Source organism: Scyliorhinus torazame, chromosome 6 (genome assembly GCF_047496885.1).
Source record: "Scyliorhinus torazame isolate Kashiwa2021f chromosome 6, sScyTor2.1, whole genome shotgun sequence".
Lineage (NCBI taxonomy): Eukaryota > Metazoa > Chordata > Chondrichthyes > Carcharhiniformes > Scyliorhinidae > Scyliorhinus > Scyliorhinus torazame.
In genome coordinates this window covers 289108536-289122460 of record NC_092712.1, presented here as the reverse complement: position 1 = coordinate 289122460, position 13925 = coordinate 289108536, and the positions used below count along the sequence as shown (strand labels likewise).

The 13925-nt window shown below is 46.7% G+C and overlaps 1 protein-coding gene across 1 annotated transcript in view; it reads right to left on the bottom strand.

The window, feature by feature from the left end:
* LOC140425484 (collagen alpha-6(VI) chain-like) overlaps positions 1–13925 on the bottom strand; it is a 210699-nt gene that overhangs the window by 84008 nt on the left and 112766 nt on the right. Inside the window, exons 19-22 of the mRNA XM_072509802.1 lie at positions 13108–13173; positions 12946–12999; positions 10309–10344; positions 7898–7960 (exon numbers count right to left, since the gene is read on the bottom strand). Of these exons, the coding sequence (XP_072365903.1) occupies positions 7898–7960; positions 10309–10344; positions 12946–12999; positions 13108–13173 (219 nt within the window). The remainder of the gene's footprint in view (positions 1–7897; positions 7961–10308; positions 10345–12945; positions 13000–13107; positions 13174–13925) is intronic.

Here is a 13925-nt window from a genome sequence, read left to right as displayed (position 1 = left end):
ATTGGGGGCCAGCTCGGGTAAATCCGCAGCATGAGCATCGTATGTGGCTTTTTGTTGGGCCCGTGACTGCTGCATTTTTTGTAAGACTGAGGTGGTCAAGGTCTGGAACATGTATGGCTGGAACTGTGGTCCTCAGAGTGCGATTCATGAGAATCTGCACTGGAGACAATCCAGTGGACAGTGGGGTTGCCCTGTATGCCAGCTATGACAGGTTGAAGTCGGAGCCTGAGTCTGCAGCTTTGCACAGCAAGCGCTTTACAATATGGACCCCTTTCTCGGCCTTCCCATTTGACTGCGGGTAGTGGGGACTGGAGGTTACGTGACGGAAGTTGTAGGACTGTGCAAAATCAGACCATTCCTGGCTGTAAAAGCAAGGACCGTTGTCGCTCATTACCGTGAGCGGAATCCCATGCCTGGCGAACGTTTCTTGGCAGGCTTTGATTACCGCCTTCGACGTGAGGTTGGACAGTTTCACCACCTCTGGGTAACTGGAGAAGTAGTTGACCAGGAGTACGTAGTCACGCCCCTTGGCGTGGAAAAGGGCAACACCTACTTTGGACCACCGAGAGGAAATGCTGCAGCGTTTCCTTGGGTTGAGCTGATTGAAACTTCTGACAGGTAGGGCAGTTGAGGACTGTGTTGGCAATGTCCTGGCTGATGCCCGGCCAATAGACCGCCTCCCGAGCTCTGCGTCGGCATTTTTCGACCCCAAGGTGACCCTCATGGAGTTGGCCCAGCACCATAGCCCGTATGCTCTGAGGAATTATGATCCTGTCGAATTTCAGAAGGATTCCCTCCACCACCGTCAAGTCGTCTTTTACGTTATAGAACTAGGGACATTGTCCCTTCTGCCAGCCATTGGTAAGGTGCTGCATCACACGCTGCAGCAGAGGATCCTTGGCCATCTCCTCATGAATTTGGACCACCCGCTCGTCAGAGGCCGGAAGGTCGGTGGCACACAACTGCACTTGTGCTTCTATGTGGCAGATGAAGTCACTTTGTTCACACGGTGTGGTAATGGACCTGGATAGGGCATCTGCAATGATCAGCTCTTTGCCTGGCGTGTAGACAAGTTCGAAGTCGCAGCGGCGTAGCTGAAGAAGAATTCGGTGTAACCGAGGTGTCATGTCATTTAAATCCTTCTGGATTATGTGGACTAGAGGCCTGTGGTCCGTTTCTACCGTGAATTTTGTCAGGCCATAAACGTAGTCACGAAACGTGACTATCCCTGTCGGGAGGCTCAGACACTCCTTCTCAATCTGAGCGTACCGTTGCTCAGTGGGCGTCATGGCCCTGGAGGCATACGCCACTGGAGCCCAGGACGAGGAGTCAACTCGCTGAAGAAGCACCGCCCCAATGCCGTCCTGGCTTGCATCAGTTGATATCTTGGTTTCCTTGGTTGGATCGAAGAACGCTAGAACCGGGGCTGTGGTGAGCTTTGCTTTCAGCTCGCGCCATTCCTCTTCATGCGTGGGCAGCCACTGGAATTCCGTCGACTTCTTGACGAGATGGTGGAAGGCCGTGGTGTGGGATGCCATATTGGGAATGAATTTCCCCAGGAAGTTGACCATCCAGAGGAAGCGGAGGACTGCCTTCTTGTCCTCCGGGGTCTTCATGGCGTTGATCGGCGAGACCTTGTCAGCATCTGGCCGCACGCCCTGCCGCGAGATGTGGTCACCTAGGAACTTAATATCTGATTGACCAAATGAGCACTTGGCCCTGTTGAGCTGGAGACCATGTTCATGAATTCTCTGAAATACCTGCTTGAGGCGAGCGATGTGTTCCTGGGGCGTTGTGGACCAGATAATTACGTCGTCAACATATACTCGCACCCCCTCGATGTCCTCCATCATCTGCTTCATGATGCGGTGAAATACTTCGGAGGCAGATATGATACCAAAAGGCATCCGGTTGTAGCAGTAGCGACCGAACGGGGTGTTGAACGTGCGCAGCTTGCGACTGGACGCGTCGAGCTGTATTTACCAAAAACCCTTGGATGCGTCCAGCTTAGTAAAGAATCTGGCATGAGCTATCTCACTGGTCAACTCTTCACGTTTTGCTATCGGGTAATGCTCCCGCATGATGTTGCGGTTTAGATCCTTCAGGTCAATACAAATGCAAAGCTCCCCTGACGGCTTCTTTACGCAGAACTTGGAGCTGACCCAGTCTGTGGGCTCTGTGACCTTCGATATGATGCCCTGGTCTTGGAGGTCCTGTAATTGCTTCTTCAGACGATCCTTGAGGGGTACCGGCACCCGGCGTGGTGCATGAATTACCGGGGTGTCGTTCGGCTTGAGCAGGATTTTATATCTGTATGGGAGTGTGCCCATCCCATCGAGTACGCTGTGGTACTGCGTGATAATGTCATCAATGTCGGCTTGCAAGTTACCATCAGGCGAGGCCGTCGCTGGTGATGATGACAAGGGGCGTCATTCTCCGACCCCCCGCCGGGTCGGAGAATGGCCGTTGGCCGCCGTGAATCCCGCCCCCGCTCCCGCTGAAGTCTCCGGTACCGGAGATTGGGCGGGGGTGGGAATCGGGCCGTGCCGGTTGGCGGGACCCCCCGCTCAATTCTCCGGCCCGAATGGGCCGAAGTCCCGCCCAGAAATTGCCTGTCCCGCCGGCGTAAATCAAGGCTGGTATTTACCGGCGGGACCAGGCGGCGAGGGCGGGCTCCGGGGTCCTGGGGGGGGGGGGGCGATCTGACCCCGGGGGGTGCCCCCATGGCGGAGGAGGAAGAGACTCTCCCCACTGCGCATGCGCAGGAAACTGTCGGTGGCCGCTGACGCTCCCACGCATGCGCCGCATTTCCGCGCCAGCTGGCGGAGCAACAAACGCCATTTCCGCCAGCTGGCGGGGCGGAAATCCCTCCGGCGCCGGCTTAGCCCCTCAATGTTGGGGCTCGGCCCCCAAAGATGTGGAGCATTCTGCACCTTTGGGCCGGCGCGATGCCCGTCTGATTGGCGCCATTCTGGGCGCCAGTCGGCAGACATCGCGCCGTTGGGGGAGAATTTCGCCCATGGTGTGGACGCGCTGAACGAGGTTCAGGAGCTTGCAGACACGAGCACCAAGCAGGGATGCTCTGTCAGGCCCGACGATTTCAAACCGCAGCGTCGCATTGATCGTCTTGTTGGATACAGCTAGTTGACATGAGCCACTGGCAGCTATGGCATTGCCATTGTAGTCAAAGAGCTGGCAGGCCGAAGGAAGAATGCTTGGTCTGGCGTGGATGGTGTCGAGGTCGGATTTTGAGATGAGGTTCGCCAAAGCGCCGGTGTCCAGTTTGAACTGGATGCGAGCCTTGTTAACTGTGAGGACAGCACACCACTCGTCATCGGGATCCACACTGAGGATGGATAGGCGTTGCGCCGTTGTGGTGGAAGGCAGCGCATGTGTAGTTATGATGCCCACCCGGTGCAGGGACTTGAGGCACTCAGCATCAGGGTCTGTTGGGCTGTCGGGATCGGAATGTGGCATGGCTTGCTGTATTGAGCGGACACTTCTGGGCCGCAGCTGGGATCGCTGGCTGCTGAGCGGTGGAACAGATCTGCAAAGGGCTGCGTAGTAGCCAAGCTTGCCACACTGTAGACACCGGCGTCCTTTTGCCGGACATTGCCGCTTTAAATGGGCGGAGCCACAATTCGGACACGTCATGACGCCGACGTCAGCTCATCCCGTGTGCCATCGCGCATGCACAGTGCGGTCGGTCGACGTACGCACCTGCACAGTCGGGTTGTCGGCCTCGTCGTCCACTCGGTCGTGGCGCGCTGGAAAAGCGCGCAAAACAGCCACTCTCCTCGATGCTCAGGCCCTGCGTCTGCAATGGCCTGCACCCGTTCCACCTCGTGCGAGGACAGTTTCGCAGTTTCTGCCGTCCTGATGTAGGAGTAACGATTCTTAGCATGCTTATGGACAACGCACGTCTCGATAGCGACAGGGATGGTCAACTGTTTGACTTTCAGGAGCTGCTGCCGAAGGGAGTCGGAGTGGACCCCGAAAACGATCTGATCCCGGATCATGGAATCAGCTGTTGAGTCATAGTTACATGACTGCGCTAGGATGTGGAGATGGGTCAAGAAGGACTGAAAAGGTTCATCCTTACCCTGAAGCCTCTGCTGGAAGATGTACCATTCAAAGCTCTCATTCACCTCAATGTCGCAGTGGCTGTCGAACTTCAGCAGGACTGTTTTGAATTTTGTTTTGTCTTCACCTTCAGCGAACGTAAGGGAGTTGTAGATGTGGATGGCGTGGTCACCCGCTGTTGAGAGAAATAGTGCAATCTTTCTGGCATTCGATGCGGCTTCGAGGTCGGAGGCCTCGATGTACAAGAGGAACTTTTGCTTGAAGATCTTCCAATTGGCGCCGAGGTTGCCGGAGATGCGGAGCTGCAGAGGAGGCTGGATGTTTTCAATTTTACCGGATGGCTGCTTTCTGGTCAATGCTGATTCACTGGAGGTAGGTCTGTCAATATTAGTATCACTCCCGTACCATGATGTGTTAGGCTGACTGGTTCAATGTGGACTGCACTTGATGCAGGGAAGCTAGAAGCAGACGTCTAACACTGGAGAAAGTCCAACACTGTTTTATTCAACAATAGAACTGATATACATGTTCAGCTGTGGGTCGACACTATACTGAACTGACTGGAGACCTTGTATTAGCCTGACCAGACTTACTAGCTACCGCATGGTGTTTCCACTGGCTAGCTCGTGGACTCTGACTGTCTCAGTGGCTGGGTCCCGAGAGAGCGGGAAACCTAGTGCCCTCTGGCTTTATAGTGGTAGTGTCCTGTCTGGTGATTGGCTGCACTGTGTTGTGTGCTTATTGGTCATCCTGTATGTCAATCACTGCCTGTCTGCACTTCAGTATATACATGTGTAGATATTATGGCAATGATGTCATTGAATGGCGGAGCAGGCGTGAGGAGCTGAATCGCCTACTCCTGTTCCTATGTTTCTATTAGCATCTTATGTGGCTGCATGTGAAATGCATCACGACCTTGGGACTTTTTGGTTTGTTAAAGGTGCTTTACAAATATGCAAGGTGTTTAGCGAACAAATTAAAAAATACATATTTCACAGTAAATTTTTAATGATACATAATTTAACCTGTAGTCCTCAGTCTCTGCTCGAAGACTGGTCTTTTTAACAAGAGCGACAGTGCTGCAAACTGATCACAGACTGTGCAGACTGGGCATGTGCAGCACACATTATCTCCCAGGATGTATCACAGACAATGCTGCTGATGGATTTTTTTTCTGCTTCTAACAGTTTCTGTTCTTTGCTTTCAAGACTATTTAAAGACAAGTTGGAGGGAAATTTTCCAAAGCTTTCGGCAGTTAAAGTTTATTTGAAGGACTCTTTTTCAATTAACAGAGCAGGGTTTGTGTAAATGTGCAGAGAGAGAATGAGGAAATAACGACAACATTCTGTGTTGTGCAAATATCAGAAAGTATATTAAACGGAGGAGAGATTATGGGGGTTATTTTGGGGAAATAGGCATCAAATGTAATAATAAGATATGCCTATTTAAAAGTTTCTATTTAGCCTAACATTCTGGGGCTAATCGCTGATTACCATAATTTAAACATCCCTGGAGGCACAATAGAGGTCTGCATGTTGAGCACTCAAGTGCTGATAGGAGCAGTTTTCGTGGAGGAATGTAAATTGCTTCCATGCACACACTTCTCACTTCAAAGTTTGGAGTGCACCAGTTGTCTGACAATGAAATATATCAGGATGGTTCAAAGGCCAAGGAAGAAGGCCTGAAATTCTCATATGAGGCACTCTCGGTACACAAGGTACAGAGGGAGAGGGTTGTTCTGTGCCTGGAGTGAGGAAGTCACAGAGGCAAATAATGTGACAAATGTGCCGAGAAAGTTACTGTTGAATCCGCGATAAGCAGAACACATCGATGATGGTAGAAATTACAAACAAGGTTTATTTCAATACAATTCTAATACTCCTTCACACCCCAAAGGGACTCCATCCCTGACATGAATCTAGGCCGGAGTTTTTATCAGTTGGGGCTCTCCTTGCAGAGAGGAAGCCCCGCCCCCTGAAAGGGGAAGTTCATATTCCAGGGTGGTCATGGGAAACCATATGGTCCTGATCCCAGGACCTCCATTGGGGTTATAACAGTCTCTGTCAGAAGATCTGGCCCCAGGAAATTACTCCTGCGCCAGAAATAATACAATAGCTTGCCACAAATAGTCAAGGAAAAATTCCACCTCACAAACACACTCCCCAATAATGGTACAACCAGCAAGATCACAACCTTACCACGTTCCATGCTTCATCTATATACACCAGTCTTTCCAAGGTAAGGCCAGTGGGCTGGATACAGCCCTCTATGTGGCCCTGGAGGCAGTTTCCTCTGATTGGCCAGCTGCTCTCAGTGGCCAGAACTTCTCCTCACGTGGTCCTTGATCCCAGGGAAAGGCCTGCCACTAGCCTGCCAAATGCCTGAGTGGCACAAGATGCTGCATTCCTTCCAAAAAGAGGTGACGTGAGGATCCCGCTGACTCAACACCCTCCCCATCTCATCCACAAGATTTGGCCTACAATGTCTATCACTGTGTCTAGACACCAGCAATTTATAGGCTGGTGTAGAACACGATTCATGGGACGTACTGGGCACTCCTGGGTAGCAGTGACACTAGCTGGTAATGGCATCACAGTTGCGAGCTTGCAAGAGGCCACAGTCACATACTAGTTCTACTTCAGAGAAATCAGACAAGAACTGTACAGGTCTCCTGTAGTTAAAAATCTATATACTGTACTGCAGGTGCATAGAGAGCCTGCCTGTAAGTAACTAGAGATGATTAGGGTAGGGATGGAGGAGTTCACCTTCAGCCTGGCCCGTTACTTGACACAGAGCCTGGACCCTTCTCTCCAATGCGGAAGGACTGGTCAATGTCATCCAATGACCTGCAGTTGGCCAACATCACAGCAGCTGCCCAGAGGCCACAGCTTTCATTAAACTCATAGCAGCTTTCATGAAATAACAAAGTGCTGCAATGGAAACTCAAGTGGTTGTCATGTTGGTTCCGGGCATCTTGGTTGAAAAGGCTCAGTTTTTCAGTTGCTCATAAATCAATAGTCCAGCAGTTCAATGAAATGGCAGAGCAGATGTATCGAAGTAGAGGCCAGTGAATCAGGGACCAGGAACCTACTGGCATCTCTCCAGATGGCAGAATTCCTGCTTCCTACCTGTTCTGCACCCCCCCCCCCCCCCCGCACCCCCTCTGCTGCCCTCCCCCAATCTACCTCTGTCCTTACAGTCGCCTGTCAGCCAGCCCGCCAAGTCTGCTCAAGCCAATGCTGAGATCGTACTGTCTGAGGTGGGGCCATCACAGTCCAACATCCGCTTCAGGTAGCCCCAGGAAGGCACTTGATCTGCCTGCCATATCGGATCCTCAGGCACCTGTTTTACGCTTTTAGAATGAATGGAGTACAATTCAGTCCGTCAGCGGCTAACACATGGACAAGGAAGACAAGAGAGACCATGCGTTCTGACATACTGCATGCAACACTGCTAAGTCCTTTCAGGCTAACAAAAAGCTGAAAATGCTCAACTTGCAAATGGAATCGTGGTCTCTGTTTGTCTAATAATAATGGAATAAAAGTTGTATCACACAAAATCAAGCATGGAATTCAAACACCCAGCCTCCCGTGACTTTGCCAATTTTTGCATACATATAGTAATAAGCAAATTAGTGACAGCTAAAATACGGGAATATTCATAAATGCATCATAAATCACCTTGAGATAAAATTCAGTTGAGTAACTCATTGAAATCTTGTTAAAGCTGCAGCATGCCATGAAAAAAATAGATAAACCTTGAGTTTATACAATGCTAATATACTTATCAAATACTGATCACAGCTGTTAACAACCTGTTGGCCTCGGATTCCAGGATCTCCTCGAGGTCCTTGAACACCATCTCTTCCTTTAGCACCCTATATGTTAAGATAATTATTATTTAATGATATGAACACAGTGGTACTTCAATTAGCATCTTAAATAAAAGGATAAATAAGGGAAATTGGTGCATAATCAATAACCCCATATCCCATTGCTGAATTGTCAATGTGTATTTTGCCCCCAACCATTTACCTGCATCACATCCCTCTCTGAGCTTCCCAGCAAAATCAACAATTATTATTCATGTTTTCCAGTTTTTACTGAGCACTAAATAATAATAACTAATGTCATTACATAATTAATGTAATTTTATATTGCCCCAGCCAATAATCCTTTGCTTTTTGTTTCAGGAAATCCAGCTTTTCCACCTTTAGCCAAACTCCGCTCTAATCTCACAGTTCAGGCAGTGACTCCTCTAAGTCTTTTCCAACATTGCAAAGTCCTGCTCACTAACATCTGGAAGCATTCAGTCATACTCACTGAATCATACATTGCAACCTGACTCCTCCACCACCAGCCCTGGGTATGACCTATCCCATCAGCAGACCAGACATATCAGAGGTGGTAGCACAGTGGTGCAGTCAGGTGGAAGTGGCTGTGGGAGTCTTCAACATTGACTCTGGACCCCATGATGTGACTTTGTATCAGGCCAAACATGGAAATCTATTGCTGATAATCACCTACCGCAACTGGTGAATGAGTACTCCACCATGTTGAACATCACGTGGGAGAAGGCAAGGGCACAGAATGGACGCTGGGGGGGGGGCTTCAATTTTCATCACCAAGAGTGACTCGGTTTCACCACTAATGACTGGGCTGGCCATATCCTGAAGGACATAGCTGCTAGACTGAGCCCGAGTCAGGTGGTGAGAGAAGCAACAAAAAGGGAAGAATCTACTTGACCTCACCCATACAAATCTACCTGTTGTCGATGCATCTGCCCATGACAGTACTGGTAGGAGTCCTTGTCGAGAGGAAGTCACGTCTTCACAAATGAAGACTGGGAACTCTGCAGCAAGTAACTCAGCTTTTGGCTCCCCCAAACTTGCCCACCAGATACATGGCAAAAGTCAGCAATGTAATGGAATGCTCTCCACTCGCCTGGAGAGTGCAGGTCCAATAACACAAGAAAATTAGCATTATCCAAGACACAGAAGCCCACTTAATTGGCATTCCATCCAACACCATACATAGTCACTCCCTCTCCCAACAATGCATAGTAGTTACACTGATAGTTAATTACAAGATGCATTGCAGCAACTCACCAATGCTTCTTCAACAGCACACTTCAAATATGCTATCTCTACAACCTCGAAGGATGAGGGCAGCAGGCATATGGCAATACCTGTAAGTTATCCTCTAAGTCACCTGGCTTGGACCCATATTGTTAACCTTCATTGTAGCTGGGTCAAAAACCTGGAACTACCTTCCGAACAGCTCTGTGGGTGTAGCTACACCACATGGACTGCAGCAGTTCTAGAAGGTAGGCCACCACCATCTTCTTCAGGGCAAATAGAGAGTGATAAATGCTGGCCTTGCCAGCAACACACACAACCCAAGACTGAATAAAAAACAGAGACCAGCTATTGCTCAGGGGTTGCTACTGATACTGAACCAGATTTCCTTCTCACCCAAATTGAGACGGTGCGGTGCGATCAGACACTTACAGTGTAGCACTAGGCACCCCTTCCCAGCAATCTAGCAGCGGATGCAATCTGATCAACTTTACTCAAACATGATAAACTTCGGAAGAGAATAGCACTGTCAGCATGTTGCCCCCTTAAAGCAACAGCACCTTCTTCAAAGGCAAATCGTGTTTGAACTGGGATGGTAGTGGTTTATCACTCTTCAATATTTAAAATCAGATGGTAGAATTTTGTTCAGTGAGGGCAAGGTCCAGATCGCGACATCTCGCAAGATTCCATTAAATCTCGGGAGGCATTTCAAGCATCACAAATCTTGAGAGGCCTCTCGCGAGATTCAATGGCCTCAACCCAAGTTGGGCATGACGAGGTTGTCAAATCGCACCTTATATATATGTTATAATATATTTTTTTATGTATGCTATATATTGCTTAAATATAAATTTATATATTATATATGTAGTATGTGAAGGAGCATCTAATTATCATGCCACTATGATTATAAGCCATATTTATGTTACCAGTACTGATGTATGATTTATGTGGCAGCAAATGCCTGCTACTGTGATAAATTAATAAATACTATAATTCATTTAAACTCGATCTCTTCGCTAATTTTGTGATTCTCAGGCTAAACCTAGTCCTTTCACTTTTCCTGTTCACACTAACAGCTTTTTCCTGCAATTACAAGGTAGGTAAAAGCTGCTAAACTACAACGAACAAAACAAAAGGAATCTTACCTGTGCACCCAGTTGTCCTCTCTCACCAGCTTCACCCTAAACAAAGCAGAAAATATAACAGTCTTTTTAATATTATTCTAATAATAACTACCACGCAATATTTTCTCATCGGATTACATTTTTGAAAATGAAAAGGCATCCCATTTTTGTCCATAACTACAGGTAAGAAATAAAAACAAATTTAACTTGTAGGAATATTAGGCTTCCAATTCCACCCCATACCTAACACCTCAGGAGTCTCCCCAAGGATTTTATATTGGCCCCTACTCTTCATCTGCTGCATGCTGTTCCTTGGTGACATTATGTGCACTCACAGCATCAGCTTTTGGAAGTGATTCATGTCTCCTGTTCACCACCCACCTATTATCTTTAGCACTTGTTTTGACCCCTTTGTTAAGTTGGTTGTGAGTCTATTTTACAAGCACAAGGTAAATACGGGGAAAAGTGAAGCCATCATTTTTGGCCGCCTAATCCATCTGTTACCCCGACCATTGCCTCAAGCTCACTCAAAAGGAGAACGTTTCATGGTCTTGATCCCAACCAGAGGCACAAACAGAAGGAAAAGACTTTGTTTCTGCCCTTGGTCATTTTCGCAATGGTGGCAGTGGGCCCTGGAATAGATCCGCTCCTAAAAAAGAGGTAATTGACAGGTTTGTGGGATTATTGAGAGGCTGCATCTGGGGGAAAAAATAATAATTTTCAGGGAGGTGGCTGAACTTTAGCAGCTGTTGGATTTTACACCAGCAGCATGGAGACATAAAACACAAGAGGACTTAAAAGATTTAAATGGTTTTGTCTCCTTTAAAGTTCAGAATTAAATGCTGAAGCTTGAGCTGTATCTGTGCTTACTCATGTGAGTCATAACAGTGGTGCAGCAACATGTAAATACCTGTTCAGTAATATGTCTGACAGATATTTTTCTTCCACCAACAGGCAAGCCATCAAGTTAAAGTTCAACATTGGAAATGTGAAAAAGTCTTCAAATGAATTAAAAAAGTAAATGAAATGGATAAAATGGTAGAATACTTCTTACAATATTGGAAGTTTAACCTAGCCTGATAACAATGTCTAATTGGTGACGTTTTTCCCATTGCTTTTATGCATTCAGTCCAGGCATCTGTCGAGATAGTACTAGCCTAAATTTGCCGGTCCTGCCTAACACAGGAATTCTCTCGGGCAGGACAGAAAATTTGACAGAAAATCCTGCTCTGCACTTTTGAAATTTGTATGCTTAATTGGGCGTATCATGGACTATTGGCTGCAATCGAACTGCCTGATTATTTTACAATTGCTTGACAGTGTCCACTGTTGGTTTGAAGAGCCCGCTTGCTTATTTGGGAGTTTCATGAGCTCTTGGCTGCAAACCACCTGCCTAATCTTTTTGCAACTTCTTGACTCTGCTTACAGAGTTGGTTTAAGGAGTCTGTGAGTTTACCGGAGGAATTTTGGGGGCTACAATCCAATTGCCCAATCATTATACAAGTGCCTGACTCTGTTTATACAGCTGGTTTGACATGCCTCTTTCTTTACTTGTGAATTTTCTGGATTATTCAACTGCTTCGAACAGTAATGATAGGGCCTGTGAGCTCTCTTCATAAAGTAGATAATGAGTAAGGGGGAGAGTGGTGGTGAGTTCAAGTTGAGGTAGGTGAGGCAGTGGGTGGTTCAGAAGGTAGGGTGAGGTGATGTCTACAGTGGTCAGAAATGTAAACTGTACGTAGATGAGCCACTGATTGCATTGGAAGAACTGAGTCAGGATTTAATGGGAATGGAGGCGGGCCATTTAACCTGTCTTGTCTGGATTCGGCCAAGCATCCATTTCTGAGGTGGCAGGTCCGTCTGCATGCCAGTTAGATCCTGGAACACCAGGATCTCACATCCTGACACTACAGAAATGGGTTGCAGGATTAGTCCGTCTCCCAATTTCCACTTCCGACATGAAAATCTGGCCAAAGATGTTTGGAGCCAGAGCTGAACTTTCTGCTTTATATTCGCTTCATCACACTATTGTCTACTTCCACCTCCAGAGCATTACTGATTTTCATACTGGGACCCCAAGGAGTGCTTTGAACCACCGATAATATACACACTGCAGGTGGAATTTTCCAGCCCCTCCCACCAGTGAGATCTTCCAGTCCCGCTGAAGGTGACCATCCGTGGCTGGTTTCCTGTCACGTGATGGCCAAGCCATACAAAACGGTGTAGACATCGGCAGGACCGCCATTGGCGAGCCACCTCCGCCACTGGAATGCATGCCGCAAGGGGGCTGGAAAATCAGTCCTACATCATCTAAATTACTTATGTTTCAATTTATCAACAAGATTAGACATCAATAGCTATATTTTTAAATGGCCAATTTAATTGAAACAGCAAACTAATTTCTGGTCATATTTTATTTTTCGGCAAAATTAGCTAACGGAAGAAAATATATCATTAATGGTCAAATTGAGAACTTATTCCCAATTTGAAATATTCTCTGAATAATTAACCTCTTTTAGTCAAGTTATCTCTTCTGTTTACATTGGGGCCAAATCAGTAAAAGTCAAATGTTGAATTTGATTTGAAAAATATTCATTTAAATGAATAAATATTGTGGAACTTTAGTGAAACTGATGAGCGTAACAAAGACATGCTTACAAGGTCTCCGACATCACCATGTTTTCCTGGATTACCACTTTTTCCTGCATTGCCCTGTAAAATAATGTTTCACCGTAATTGGATTTTGGAAAGCCATGAAGAAAAATGACAGTTCTCTTTAAATTCTTAAATTGATTCGTTAGAAAAATAAAGCATATGTACCACTTGACCAGCGTTTCCTCTTTCACCTTTTGGACCTTCAACATTGCTGCTGGTGCCAGGTTCGCCCTTTGACAGAAACACAAAAAAAGTAATTGAACCTTTGCTGAAAAATAAAATCCCATTGGTAGACATTGGGAAAATCCATTGATCCAATTGATTCATCAAATGGCTATCGTTCTTGCTGGCACGAAATACGAATACATCATGAATAATGCATTTTGATAGAAATTTGTGGATTTCCAGAAACTATTCAAACCAGTATTGTGCATATTGGAACTTAGGTATTGTATGTCAGCTGAATCTGTGCAGTGTAGTCATCTGAAGGTGGTCAACATACTGCTAATCAGTTAGAGGGGGTTTCTGTCCCTATTTCCCAAAGCATTTACACCTAAAATCATAAATTTCTTAACTCAGCCCAATTTGAGTTGAGGAATGCCAAACAGAGAGAATGGGATATCAGCCCATTCAATTATCATTTCCATTGATTCCAACATTCCCTTTCAATAATCATTTGGTAGTGTAGCCACTTGAGTGTTACTGAAGAAATATACTTTTTTTGTTGAAACTTTTTGTCCTGTTCTCGTCAGGACAATTCGCAAGAATATAAAATGTAAAGGGAACAACTATTCATACTATATGAGAAGAGAGTGCTAATTGGTTGGCGAGTGGATTCTGATTGGTAGATTCTCAATTGCCATTGAAAATGCAACAGTTGATGGTGACTGACAGTCAACTGCCAAGCATTGTTTGAAATGTTAAACGAGGAAGCTCTGCAAGGCCAAAGTATTGCCCTGCGGAATAAACCAGCATTGCTAGTT